The 13,479-nt window shown below is 44.2% G+C and overlaps 1 protein-coding gene across 1 annotated transcript; it reads right to left on the reverse strand.

Annotated features, from left to right (window-relative positions):
• Window positions 1-395: 395 nt before the first annotated feature.
• Window positions 396-973, reverse strand: RNF224 (ring finger protein 224). Its single transcript, XM_056541136.1, has one exon. The coding sequence runs from the start codon at window positions 948-950 to the stop codon at window positions 435-437; it is 516 nt and encodes a 171-aa protein (XP_056397111.1). The 5' UTR covers window positions 951-973; the 3' UTR covers window positions 396-434.
• Window positions 974-13,479: the final 12,506 nt, after the last annotated feature.

A 13,479-nucleotide genomic window follows, 5' to 3' on the forward strand; every position in this document is an offset into this window, starting at 1 on the left:
TTGCAACAGCTGGAGGCACCTTGGGAAACACCGTCTTCGAAAGTCTTCAGGTCACCCATGGTGGGTAGAGTATGATTAATGACCATCCTTATGTCCCCGGATCATCACCTATCAATACTCTGGCTGTCCGGGCATGCTGGGAGTTGTAGTTTTGAAACAGCTGGAGGCACCCTGGTTGGGAAACACCATCTTCGAAAGTCTTCAGGTCACCCATGGTGGGTAGAGTATGATTAGTGCTGGGAATTTAAGTTTTGAAACAGCTGGAGGCACCCTGGTTGGGAAACACTGTCCCCCCCGACTCATCGTGTATCAATACTCAGTATTGGCTGGTGATACCGATTTTATTAAAATTCAATACAAATAAAAAAAATCTAACGCTCCACCGCATTGTTGTGGTCTATGCTTCCGAGGCCAAATGGATACATCGTCTTCTGTCAAATACAAGCGCAGCAGGAACAGCAAAACCAGTTTTTACAGCAAATCCTCCTGGGAAACCGCGGCTCGGACACAGACTCTTGGCAGTTGCCCGTCGGTTGTCGGCTGACCGGCACGTTCTTAGAAAATACTTTGAGTTCGGTGTCTGTATCCAGAGCCTTGCTGGCCAATCTCGGGCTATCCTTCTCAGATTTGACCGCCAGAAAAGCGGCCAGGTCTAAGTCCAGCATGGCCACCCCTCCCCGGGGCGTCGGAGTGTTCTGGCGACACTGCGGACACGGGATCCATCTTTGCTCGTTGCTCACCGAGTCAAGCTTCCGGATACAGGCCTGGCAAAAGGTGTGGTTGCAGTACAGCCGCCGGGGCAGCCGGTTGGACAGATTATAGCTGGAGAAGCAGACGATGCAGTCGATTTTACGACTGTTCCTTTTCTCTTCCTCGACGGCCGCCGGATTTCCAGTTACGCCGAGATCAGTTTTGTCAGAGCATTCGGGGTTGTTGTTACTGTGATACATGCTCAACCTGGAGAAAGAGGGTGGAAAAGAATAAATACGTGAAAGAAAATGGCTCATCCGGCATCAGCACAAAACCACATAATAATCTGGGATATCACAGTGTTACAATATTGCAGTTCTCACACTGGCCACCAGATGTCAGCACATTATACTTCTCTGGTCAAGAAGACTTCCTCACTTTACAGTCTGCTGTGATGCTTCATGACAAATATTAGTTAAATCGTACCTGTCAATTAAAAAATGAATTTGACATGTCACATGTAAAAAGTTTTTATCAGTCAGTCAGGGTCTTAAAGCTGAAACCCCCACCGATTTCTGTGGCATGTCAAAAGTTTTTTTTAACCCCCTTCTCGCTATAGGACGTATGCATATGTCCCAGCATCAGACATGTTCGCGCACTGGGACGTATGCATATGTCCAAGCGATCTCCTGCACTGCCGCGGGCAGCGCAGGAGATCGGCGGCGGGACCCGGCTGTCAATCACAGCCGGGGACCCGCTGCAGCTGCCGATCCCGGTAGCATTAACCCCCATAGATATCGGGATCAATCCTGATTATGGCATCTATGGTGTTGACAGGGGGAGCGCTCTGCCCCTGTTCTCTAACGGCGGCGCCGAGATACGATCGCGGGTCACCGTTGGTTGCTATGGCAGCAGGAGGTCAGATGATGTCATACTGTGCTGCAGTACAAATGTATTATAGCAGAGTATAACCTGTAAAAAGTGAAAAATAAAATAATAAAAGGTTGTTTAATACATGTATGAAGTGTAAACAAAAAAAAAATGCCCCTTTCCCAATAAAACCCTGTATTGTCATCAAAAAAACTATAATGTAAATTATCCCGCACGGTAAACACCGTAAAAAAAAAAACAACAAAAAAGCGCAAAATTCGCCAATTTTGGTACAAATAGCAGAATAAAAAAGATCAAAAGGTAGCAGGTATCGCAAAAATGATACCAATAAAAAGTAGAGCTCATACCGCAAAAAATAAGCCCTCATTCAATGGCGTCGGACAAATTTTTTTTTTTTTTTTTACGGCTGTTGGAAAATGAATGGCAGGAAAAAAATTTGATCAGAAAAGGAAAAAGAACATAGAAAGCGATATAAAATGTGTATCGCCATAATCGTACTGACCCACAGAATAAATCTAACATCACTTTTACCGCACAGTTAACACCATAAAAAAATAAATAAAACGCCAGAAATTTTCCTGTTTTTCACAATATTTTGGAGTTTTTCACAAAAAGTTCTGCATGTGTCAACAAAAATGCACCACTTATATAAAGTACAATATGTCACGAAAAAAACATTCTCACAATCGCTCCGCTCAGAAAAAGCATTCTAAAGTTATTACCATTTAAAGAGACCCAGTCAAATAAAATAAACTAAATAGCCTGGTCATTAAAGGGGTACTCCGCTGCTCATCATTTAGAACAAACTGTCACGCCCCCTCCCATAGACTTGCATCGAGGGGGCGTGGCTATGATGTCACAAGCTCCCGGCGCCGGCTCCAGCGTTCGGAACAGTTTGTTCTAAACGCTGAGCAGCGGAGTACCCCTTTAAGGTAAAAAAAAAAAATGGGTCCGTCCTTAAGGGGTTAATGACAGATACACTTAGATGGACACTGTCAGATTCAGAAAACCTTTTTCTATGTTGCACATCTTGGCAAAACATTAACCTTTCTAATATATTTCATAAAAATGTGTATTTCCTTTTCATAGAAATAATGGCTTGTAAAAAAAAAGACCACTAGGGGTCCCCATACCATCCAGAACATAATCCTGTCCGGCTGCAGCATCATCTTTGTCCCTACTGAAGCACAGGCAGGGACAAAGTCCAGGAAGTCAGGGCGGGACTAGCACTCCTATGTGCTCACTCCTGTCTTATCAGACTACAGAAGAGAGGAGGGGCTACAGGCCTGCAATCACTGGATTAAGCACAGCACAGTAGACTCGGGGAGGAAGTGAATGCATGGTGAGTGAAGGCGGGCTCAGCGCTTCCTCGGACACGTCCCTTCCTGAGCAGTGGATGCCAGAATGAGTGAGAAGCAGAATACAGAAGCTAGACACATAAAAATACTTGTAAAGAATCATCACGACCTAGTGAGGAACATATAGAAGCATTATTTTTTTTATGTGATATGACACTTAAAGGGGTACTCCCCTGGAAAACCTTTTCTTTTAAATCAACTGGTGCCAGAAAGTTAAACAGATTTGTAAATTACTTCTATTAAACAATTTCCCCCATAAAAGCCCTGGGAGGACTTCTCTCTCTTAGTCCCTGAGTCTTTGCTGAGGTGCAGTCGATCCTAAGAGTCTGGAGTCATCGGAGCCTCAAGTCCAGTCTACAGCCACAAGATACAAGTCTACAAGTAACTACAGTCCCAGCTTAGTCAGTCAAGTCAAAGTCATCTGTCAAGTCAACGTGGGCTGCACTTGTAATGTCCCAGTACAGGATATAACCCTGTACAGTACTTAGGCCCTGTCAGGTTGAGTCCCTCAGTGTCTCCCCCAGTACTGAAGCTAGTGTTACTGTGTATAGTCAGTACAATGTTATGTACTATGTGTATAAAGTATAAAGGACCTTTGGAGTTATCACATGTTATGTTATCACATGTTACCCAGAGAGCACCAGTTGACCACCTGACCTGCAGCTTGACCTATGGGCTTCTTGCTCAGCCCCCTTTATAAGAGGGGCGGCCATTACAATCTCTCTCTTACACCATCACTACTGCTGAGGAACAGCAAAGCACAGACACCTCAGATCCAGCATCCAGTCCACCCGGAGGCCTCGTGCCTGCACATGTCAGTAAGTCCAGACATCTATGTCTACTGTCTCCACCTACAACCAAGTCAAGTTACCAGACAAGTCAATTATAGTCAGAGTGGCTGCATCGAAGTCCCAGCAAGCTGCACGGCCCTTTCCATGTTACTGGCTGACTCTCTGGGATCCTGGCCGAGCTGTAAAGACTATAATAACTATCTAACCTCAGTAAAGTCTCCATTAACCATAACCTGGTCGTGGACTCTTCTTCCCCTGCCTAACCTTGGGATAACGGGGATATCGTTTGGGTGGTTACCGATCCCCAAAAACCACTCTGGCGTCACGAACATTAGGGGTTAATAACATCTTGCCCCTGGAGTTAATACCATCTGCCCCATCCACCTACACCCTTCACGCAACGTGGTCCCCCCACAACTCGGGGTCACCACACACTAAATTGTCCCTGTGGTAGCCTTGGAGGGTGTAGGGTAGTTGGGATGTTGTGGTAGATGAGGGGTTAATGTTAACCCTATAGTTCGTGATGCCAGGCTGAGGGCTAGTATGCTGAGGTAATCCTCCGGCCTATCGCCGCCCTTCCCAGAAACGATAGGTGCATGTAATAAAATGACTGAAGGTCCACAAGGTACTTGAACTTGGGTAACTTTACTTAAGTGCTTGCGATACATCCAATGTACAATAACAGTCTCAGGAATACAGTCTTTATATAGCTCAATGACTGACAACGGTTGCGGACCTTAAAATAGACTAAAGTCTCTGAATTTAGGGTAATTATTGCAGATCCGTCCGGGTTTAGGGGATAGATAAGGTCCGGTGATCTTGCAGAGTGCGTGGGGATTGATACACTCAGAATTTAGAGGTTATCGGCCATCACCCCAAGGTTCAGGCCTAGACTCACTGATCTCAGCAGCGCAGATGCTTCTTGCTTGCTTGCACAGGAACAAGAGCGATCCTTACTGCTTGGCTGCGCAGGAACAAGAGAGCGAGAACATGGCCGCCGCTCCCTTATATGGGCAGGGGGCGGGGCTAATCTGATTGGTCCGAACACCTGTCACTCACTGTTACATAGTGTGATGGGATTGACTACGTCACAGGGACCTCCAAAGGTCCTCAAGCAGAAATACCATAGAGTTCACCTAACCACGTGACCCGCAGGTCCTGCTACGCTATGGACAGGTAATTAACTATTTATTTACATTTATACAATCTTACACATCCAAATCCTAAATGGCTACAGGATAAGCACTATAGGGATGAGAGGTGACTAGGGGTGGATAAGACAACAGGGACCCCGACGTCCTAGGGACTCTGGCTATGGGGACCCACAATAAAAGGTACTGGATAGGATACGATACCGGGATACCACATCCCATTCTATTCCAAGTCCCAGCAAGCCCTTAAGGTCTCTGAATTCACTGGTCACCTCTGTGGGTCCGGCTACACTGTATAGACTTTACCTTCTGTCTCTCAATAAAGCTACCATTGTCCATAACTTGGCGTTGGAGTCATTATTGCCCCCCGTGCCTAGGCCAGGATCCACCAGTATACCTTCGGGTGGTATTGAGGATAAACCACGCCCTGGCGTCACGAATACAAGGGGTTAATGCCATCTGCCCTGCATCACACCCCATACCGCATATTTATCTCTGGCTCCTCCCATTTCTCCTGATCATCTGAGATGTTTCTCCACCTTGGTCGGAGTCACCTGTGGTAAATTCAGCAGATTGGACAATACACGGCCCTGTCTATATAGGGTCTCACAGCTGACAATGTATATCAGAGCAAACACCAAGTCATGAGGTGGAAAGAACTGCCTGTAGAGCTCAGAGACAGGATTTGGGAAGACACAGATCTGGAGAAGGGACAAAAACCTTTCTGCTGCACGGAATGTTCCCAAGAGCATGGGAAAGGTTTGGAACAACTTTTGAACAGGGGAGGAGGCCTTTGGTAAGAGGTATGACCAAGACCCAATGGTCGCTCTGGCCGAACTCTAATGATCCTGTGTGCAGATGGGAGAAACTTCCAGAAGGTCCAGAACCATCACTGAGGCCTCCACAATTTGGACAGAAAGAAGAAAAAAGCCTCCTCAGGAATATCATGGAAGACGTCTGGAGTGAGCAAAAAAAAGCATCTACAGTGAAGTATGGTGGGGGCAGCATCATGCTGTGGGGACTGGGAGACTGGTCAGGGTTGGGAGAAAGCTGAATGGAAAAAAGTACAGAGATATTCTTAATGAAAACCTGATCCAGACTGGGTGAAATAACAAGACAATGACCCGCAGTACACGGCCAGGACACCACAGGAGCGTCTTAGGGACAACTCTGTGAATGTCCTCGAGGGGCCCAGCCAAAGCCCGAACCCAATGGACAATCTATGGAGAGACGTGAAAATGGCTTCCACCGATGGTCCTCATCCAACCTGACAGAGCTGAGAGGATCTGCAGAGAAGAATAACAGAAAATCCCCAAATCCAGGAGTGTAAACCTTGTGGCCTCATCCCCGAGAAGACTGGAGGCCGGAATCACTGCCAAAGGGTATGAATACTTATGTCACTGTGAGTGTATCGTTTTTTCCTTTCCAATAACTTCCTAAAGATTTGTAGCATTCTGTGATCACTTTGTTATTATGGGGGATTGGGGGCCGAATAACGGGGACACAAGGAACAACAGAACAACGTGAGAAAAGCGAAAGGGTCTGAAGACTTTCTGAATAAACTGCATTCTGTATGGGGGGATTTATCAGAACCTGCGCAGAGGAAAAGATGATGAGTTGCCCATAGCAACCAATCAGATCGCTGCTTATATTTATTATAGAGGGAGAAAGAAAAAAAGAGTGAAAGGGAAATAAAGAGAGAAGGAGAGAATGAGGCCTCGAAATGAAAGCAGTGATCTGATTGGTTGCTATGGGCAACTGGTCAACTTTTCCTCTGCACAGGTTCTGATAAATCTCCCCCGATGTGTCTTATATTTAGGGCCGTTTCCAGATGCGGCTGTAGTCTGATGTGCAGGGACTGAGCTGGGACCTGGGACTAGTAATGTCAGGAGAGATGATCAGATAAGGCTGGTTCCTCCAATGTGCCGTATGTCTGCAGACTAAAGATGGTGCTCTCTCTACCATATCTCTATTTCTCTCTCTCTCTCATTCCCTCTCTCTATTTCTCTCTCTCTCTCATTCCCTCTCTCTATTTCTCTCTCTCTCATTCCCTCTCTCTATTTCTCTCTCTCTCTCATTCCCTCTCTCTATTTCTCTCTCTCTCATTCCCTCTCTCTATTTCTCTCTCTCTCTCATTCCCTCTCTCTCTCTCTCTCTCTCTCTCTATTTCTCTCTCTCTCTCTCTCATTCCCTCTCTCTCTCTCTCTCTCTCTCTCATTCCCTCTCTCTCTCTCTCTCTCTCTCATTCCCTCTCTCTCTCTCATTCCCTCTCTCTCTCTCTCATTCCCTCTCTCTATTTCTCTCTCTCTCATTCCCTCTCTCTATTTCTCTCTCTCTCATTCCCTCTCTCTATTTCTCTCTCTCTCTTTCTCTCTCCCCTTCTCTCTCTTTCCCTCTCTCTCTCTCTCTCTCTCTCTCTCTCTCTTTCCCTCTCTCTCTCTCTCTTTCCCTCTCTCTTTCACTCTATTTTTCTCTCACACTCACTCTCTATTTCTGTCTCTCTCTCTCATCTATCGCTCTCCTTTATTCACTTTCTTTCTTTCTCGCTCTCTCTCTCTCTCTATCGTTCACTCTTTCCCCCCTCTCTCTATCCTTTACTCTCTTCCTCATTCTCTCTATCATTCACTTTTATTTCTCTCTCTCCCTCATTTTCTCTACCATTCACTCTTCTCTCTCTCCCTCATTCTCTTTATCATTCACTCTTTTCCCTCTCTCTCTCTCTCTCCCTCATTTTCTCTATTGTTCACTCTTTTCCCTCCCTCCCCCTCTCTCTCTCTCTCTCTCCCTCATTCTCTTTATCGTTCACTCTTTTCCCTCTCTCTCTCTCTCTCTCTCTCTCTCTCTCCCTCATTCTCTCTATCGTTCACTCTTTTCTCTCTCTCTCTCTCTCTCTCCCTCATTCTCTTTATCGTTCTCTCTTTTCACCTTCTCTTTGGCGCTGCCATTGAATTCTTCAAGGACTCCAATTCATCAGTTTACTTAATATTAAACAATAGAAAACTACAATACATTTTAGGCGAGCTGTCCCCTCTTCTTCGGACATTACACCCGAGAAAGGCGGTGCAGCCCCTGAAATGCGTTAATACCTTTATCAAATAACATTTCTGATGCATTCAGAGTCCTTGGAGAACTCACTGTATCTTTACTGTATTCCTCATACTTTCATTGACAGGTCCCGGTTTGGTCATCCCTGGCAAATAACCCTCTATACACCCCAAACAAGGCTACCTCTACACTTATTATTGGCCTTCCCGAGTCGAGCACCAAGCCTTGCCTTGGCTGTCCGGGCATGTTGGGAGTTGTAGTTTTGCAACAGCTGGAGGCACCCTGGTTGGGAAACACTACCATACAGAGGAGCCATTTTGATGTTTTAAGGGGCTGCCCCTCTCTCTGTATACAGTCCTCATGTGAATATTTCTCTCCCCAACCCTCTATATACCCTAGAATAGTCATCAGAAGCATTATAAGAATACATCACACCATTGATGGAGTTGTGTTCCTACCATGGACCGCAGACGCCTTCTTAAGAAACACATCACCCCCAAAAAGTGGGCGAGAGGTGTCTAGTTGGTCCCATGAAGAAGGCGGAACATTAAACGGTGTCATCACAGAAAATAACCTGACATCATGGAGTCGCCAGGGGAGGAGACCACGAATAATTTCATCTGGTCAAGTCCTCAATCCACGTCTTTATCTGTACAGTGTCCCGGGCCGGCAGAGTAGGGAGACGTTGCGCTTCCCATAAGGTCCATGTTATGTAAGGTGGCGGCTGAGCTTCTGCTCGATCACCGGGGTAATTATGTCCGGCTCAGGTTACGGGTGTCATCTAGTGTATCACACCGCGGGCTCCGCACAGAAATCCTGCCTAACCCACAGCTCAGCCTGACAAAGGCTCCAGAAACCCAATATACGTCTCCACCGCTCAAGACTCTGTTAACTGTTCCTGCTCCTTCAGCAGATGGGTGAAACAGTGTTTCCCAACCAGGGTGCCTCCAGCTGTTGCAAAACTGCAACTCCCATGATGTCCGGACAGCCATTGGTAGTGGAAAACACTGGCATAAATGTAGGTGATCCCATCCACTATGTGTTCTCTATCTATTCCCAGAATTACCCTAATTGAAGTGCTTGTCCAAAAATTTGCATTTTAGAAAAAATTCGGTATCTTAGTGTTTCCCAACCAGGGTGCCTCCAGCTGTTGAAAAACTGCAACTCCCAGTGTGTCCGGACAGCCAACAGCAGTGGAAAACACTGGCATAAGTGTAGGTTACTCCGTCCACTATGTATTCTCTATCTATTCCCAGAATTACCCTAATTGAGGTGCTTGTCCAAAAATTAGAATTTTAGAAAAAAAATCTGTATCTTGGTGTTTCCCAACCAGGGTGCCTCCAGCTGTTGCAAAACTGCAACTCCCAGCATGTCCAGACAGCCAATTTCAGTGGAAAACACTGCCATAAATGTAGGTTAACCCGTCCACTATGTATTTTCTTTCTATTCCCAGAATTAGCCTAATTGAGGTACTTGTCCAAAAATTTACATTTTACAAAAAATTCTGTATCTTACTGTTTCCCAACCAAGATGCCTCCAGCTGTTGTAAAACTACAACTCCCACCATCCAATGGCATAAATGTAGGTGATCCCATCCACTATCTACTTTCTATCTATTCCCAGAATTACCCTATTTAAAGTGCATGTCCAAAAATTAGCATTTAACAAAAATTCGGTATCCTAGTATTTCCCAATCAGGGTGCCTCCAGCTGTTGCAAAACTTCAAGTCCCTGCATTTTGGCTGTGCAGGCATGCTGGGAGTTGTAGTTTTGAAACAGCTGGAGGCACCCTGTTTGAAAAATACTTGCATAGATGTAGGTGATCCCATCAGCTATCTGTTCTCTATCTATTCCCAGAATTACCCTAATTGAGGTGCTTGTCCAAAAATTTGCATTTTTGAAAAAAAAATTCTGTATCTTAGCGTTTCTCAACCAGGGTGCATCCAGCAGTTGCAAAATACAACTCTCACCATGCCTGGACAGCCAATGGCATAAATGTAGGTGATTCTATCCACTATCTATAATTTGAGATTTTCCTAGTCCCTTATGACAGAAAATATGGATTTTATTAAAGACAGGAGACTTCACATTATGCTTTAAATCTTTCATTTACTACTCCCGCAGCAAAAGGGTTCAAACATGCAAATCAGGTAGGAGTGACAGCCAATCATAAGGCAGCACAGGTGATATAGAGTCTCAACAGGTAAACTGATTCCTGGAAATCACAATAAAAGGTAACGCATGTAGTCTGTTGGAACGTAGAACAGGACCGGAACGAAGATCAACAGGAAAAACTTCAGAAACAGATGAATCCCATCATGTAAGGATGAAGAAGTAAGTTCAGTAATGAGATTTCATTAAACTGCAATAAAAGGAAACAGGTAAATAGAACAGGGAAGGGATATCGGGAGGGATAATGACAATCTCCTGTCTTTAACCCCTTAAGGACGCAGCCCTTTTTCACCTTAAGGACTAAGCCCTTTTTCGCAATTCTGACCACCGTCACTTTACGCATTAATAACTCTATAACGCTTTTACCGAATATTCTGATTCTGAGATTGTTTTTTCGTGATATATTCTACTTTATTTTGGTGATAAATTTTTGTCGTTACTTGCATCCTTTTTTTGGTGAAAAATCCCAAAATGTTATGAAAATTTAGCATTTTTCTAACTTTGAAGCTCTCTGCTTGTAAGGAAAATGGATATTCCAAATAAATTTTATTTTTATTCACAAAAACAATATGTCCACTTTATGTTGGCATCATAAAATGGACATATTTTTACTTTTTGAAAAAAATTAGAGGGCTTCAAAGTAGAGCAGCAATTTTCAAACATTTCATGAAAATTGCAAAATCTGAAGGGACAGATGTTACAGAACTACAACTCCCAGCAGGCCTGGGCAGCCTAGGCATGCTGAGAGTTGTAGTTTGGCAACATCTGGAGGGCTACTGTTTGGGCACCACTGTAACAGTGGTCTCCAAACGGTGACCCTCCAGATGTTGCAAAACTACAACTCCCAGCATGCCTAGACAGCCTTCGGCTGTCTTTGCATGCTGGGAGTTGCAGTTTGGCACCCACTAGAAAGGGCAGCAGTAAATATCGCTTGCTGCCCCTTCCTTCCCCCCCCCCCTTCTTTTCCCGACCCGGCCAAAAATGTGACCTTGAAAAACTCTCTTCAATGAGGATTGGGCTTTGTTGAGAGTCGAGAAAAGCCCCACATATTTATTGATCTCTTTGATAAAAGAGTCACCAAAGAGATGGCCATCATTAGAATTAGATTATTAGTGGCCAAATGGGCTAGTTGAGGGTCTAGCCTCATCAGGATGGACCTCTTACGTTAAGTGCATAGACAGGAGTTGGCACTACCAAAAAGGCCCATAGCCCTTTGTGCCCAACCCTCAAGGACTGTAAGATTAATAGGCTCTCCCGATAAGGAGGCTTCCTCCGTAAGATCCAGTATTTTTGTCAATGGGCCGGGAAGGTCAAGAAATCTGTCTTGGACAGTACGAAATGACCTATCAACCCCTTTCTTAGGGTTTTTCCCAGATTTAGATAAAAATTGTTGGATCTAAGTCCGGAGTATTAGACAACTTGTTTGGAAGTGTGGGTCTAGGGCATTCTGACTTAAAGGGGTACTCTGCTGCTCAGCGTTTGGAACAAAATGTTCAGAACGCTGGAGTCGAGAGCTCATGACATCATAACCCCGCCTCCTCATGACATCACGCCCCACCCCCTCAATGCAAGTCTATGGGAGGGGGTGTGACGTCATGAGGGGGCAGGACTGGGCTATGACATCACAAGCTCTCAGCGCCGGCTCCAGCGTTCGGAACAGTTTTTTTCCAAATGCTGAGTAGCGGAGTGCCCCTTTAAGTTTACTTCTGGTAGCCCTATCCATGGATTTTTTAAGCCATAAAGAATATATATTTAGACACCTGTGGGTGAGGGATCCACTCGCCCCGACCTTGGATGTTTAATTAAATCAGGGTCAAAATAAGGTGTTTATTCACTGTCCAATATGACAGAATCGGGATCTTTCAGACAAAAACATCATCATATTCTCCATCATACTGATTCGGGGAAATAGGAATATTAATTGGCTTTGCTTTCGCAGAGGCCTTAAAGGGGTACTCTGGTGGAAAGCTTTTTTTTTTTTTTTAATGAGCTGGTGCCAGAAAGTTAAACAGATTTGTAAATTACTTCTATTAAAAAATCTTTACCCTTCCAGTACTTTTTAGCAGCTGTATAGTACATAGAAAATTATTTTCTTTTTGAATTTCTTTTTTTTGTCTTGCCCACAGTGCTCCCTGCTGACACCTCTGTCCGTATCAGGAACTGTCCAGGAGAAAATCCCCATTGCAAACCTATGCTGCTCTGGACAGTTCCTGACATGGACAGAGGTGTCAGCAGAGAGCACTGTGGACAAGACAAAAAAGAAATTGAAAACAACAGAGTTTCCTCAGTAGCATACAGCTACTAAAAAGTAGAGGAAGGGTAAAGATTTTTTAATAGAAGTAATTTACAAATCTGTTTATCTTTTTGGCACCAGTTGACTTATAAAGACCTAAAAAAAAAATTCCATCGAAGTACCCCTTTAAGTTTGCGTTCACACGTGCGTATTCTTGCTGCAGATCTGCTGCAGATTTGCTGCTGCAGATTTTGCTGCCCATTGACTTCAATGGGCAGCAAAATCTGCTGAAGCAAATCTGCAGAAAATCTGCAGCAAGTATACGCACGTGTGAACGCACCCTTAATGCCCGTTTTGGTTTTTCTCCTCAGGGACCAAGGGCAATGGATGTGACTTAGGAACATCAATTATTTTGCTTTGTGTCAAAGCGTAAAATTTTTCCTGGTCCTCCAATTTTTTTGATTTTTTTATGGTGTTTTGGTAAAACAGGATCGATAGTTTTGAAAAGCCATTTATGGATTTTCCCGGCTTCATACCTTAAAGGGGTACTCCACCCCTAGACATCTTATCCCCTATCCAAAGGATAGGGGATAAGATGTCTGATCGCGGGGGTCCTGTTGAATAAATTCTGAAAATAATTACGAATAAATAATGACTATACTATATGAATTAAAGGGGTATTCCAGGATTTTTTTTTATATATGTGTGTGTGTGTATATTATATATATCTATATCTCAACTGGCTCCAGAAAGTTAAACAGATTTGTAAATTACTTCTATTAAAAAATCTTAATCCTTCCAATAATTATCATCTGCTGAAGTTGAGTTGTTCTTTTCTGTCTGACAACAGTGCTCTCTGCTGACATCTCTGCTTGTCTGTACAGAGTAGAAGAGGTTTGCTATGGGGATCTGCTTCTACTCTGGACAGTTCCCGAGACAGGTATCAGAGAGCACTTAGATAGAAAAGAACAACTCAACTTTAGCAGCTCATAAGTACTGAAAGGATTAAGATTTTTTTTTATAGAAGTAATTTAGAAATCTGTTTAACTTTCTGGAGCCAGTTGATTATATATAAGTTTTTTCCTGGATAATCCCTTTAATAATGAATAAATTCAGCTATATATAGTCAAAGAGTATATAGACTACAAG

Source organism: Hyla sarda, chromosome 9 (genome assembly GCF_029499605.1).
Source record: "Hyla sarda isolate aHylSar1 chromosome 9, aHylSar1.hap1, whole genome shotgun sequence".
NCBI lineage: Eukaryota > Metazoa > Chordata > Amphibia > Anura > Hylidae > Hyla > Hyla sarda.

Bases quoted from the DNA above. Each gene is read 5' to 3' on its own strand.
- RNF224 (XM_056541136.1), bottom strand. From the start codon at position 950: ATGTATCACAGTAACAACAACCCCGAATGCTCTGACAAAACTGATCTC.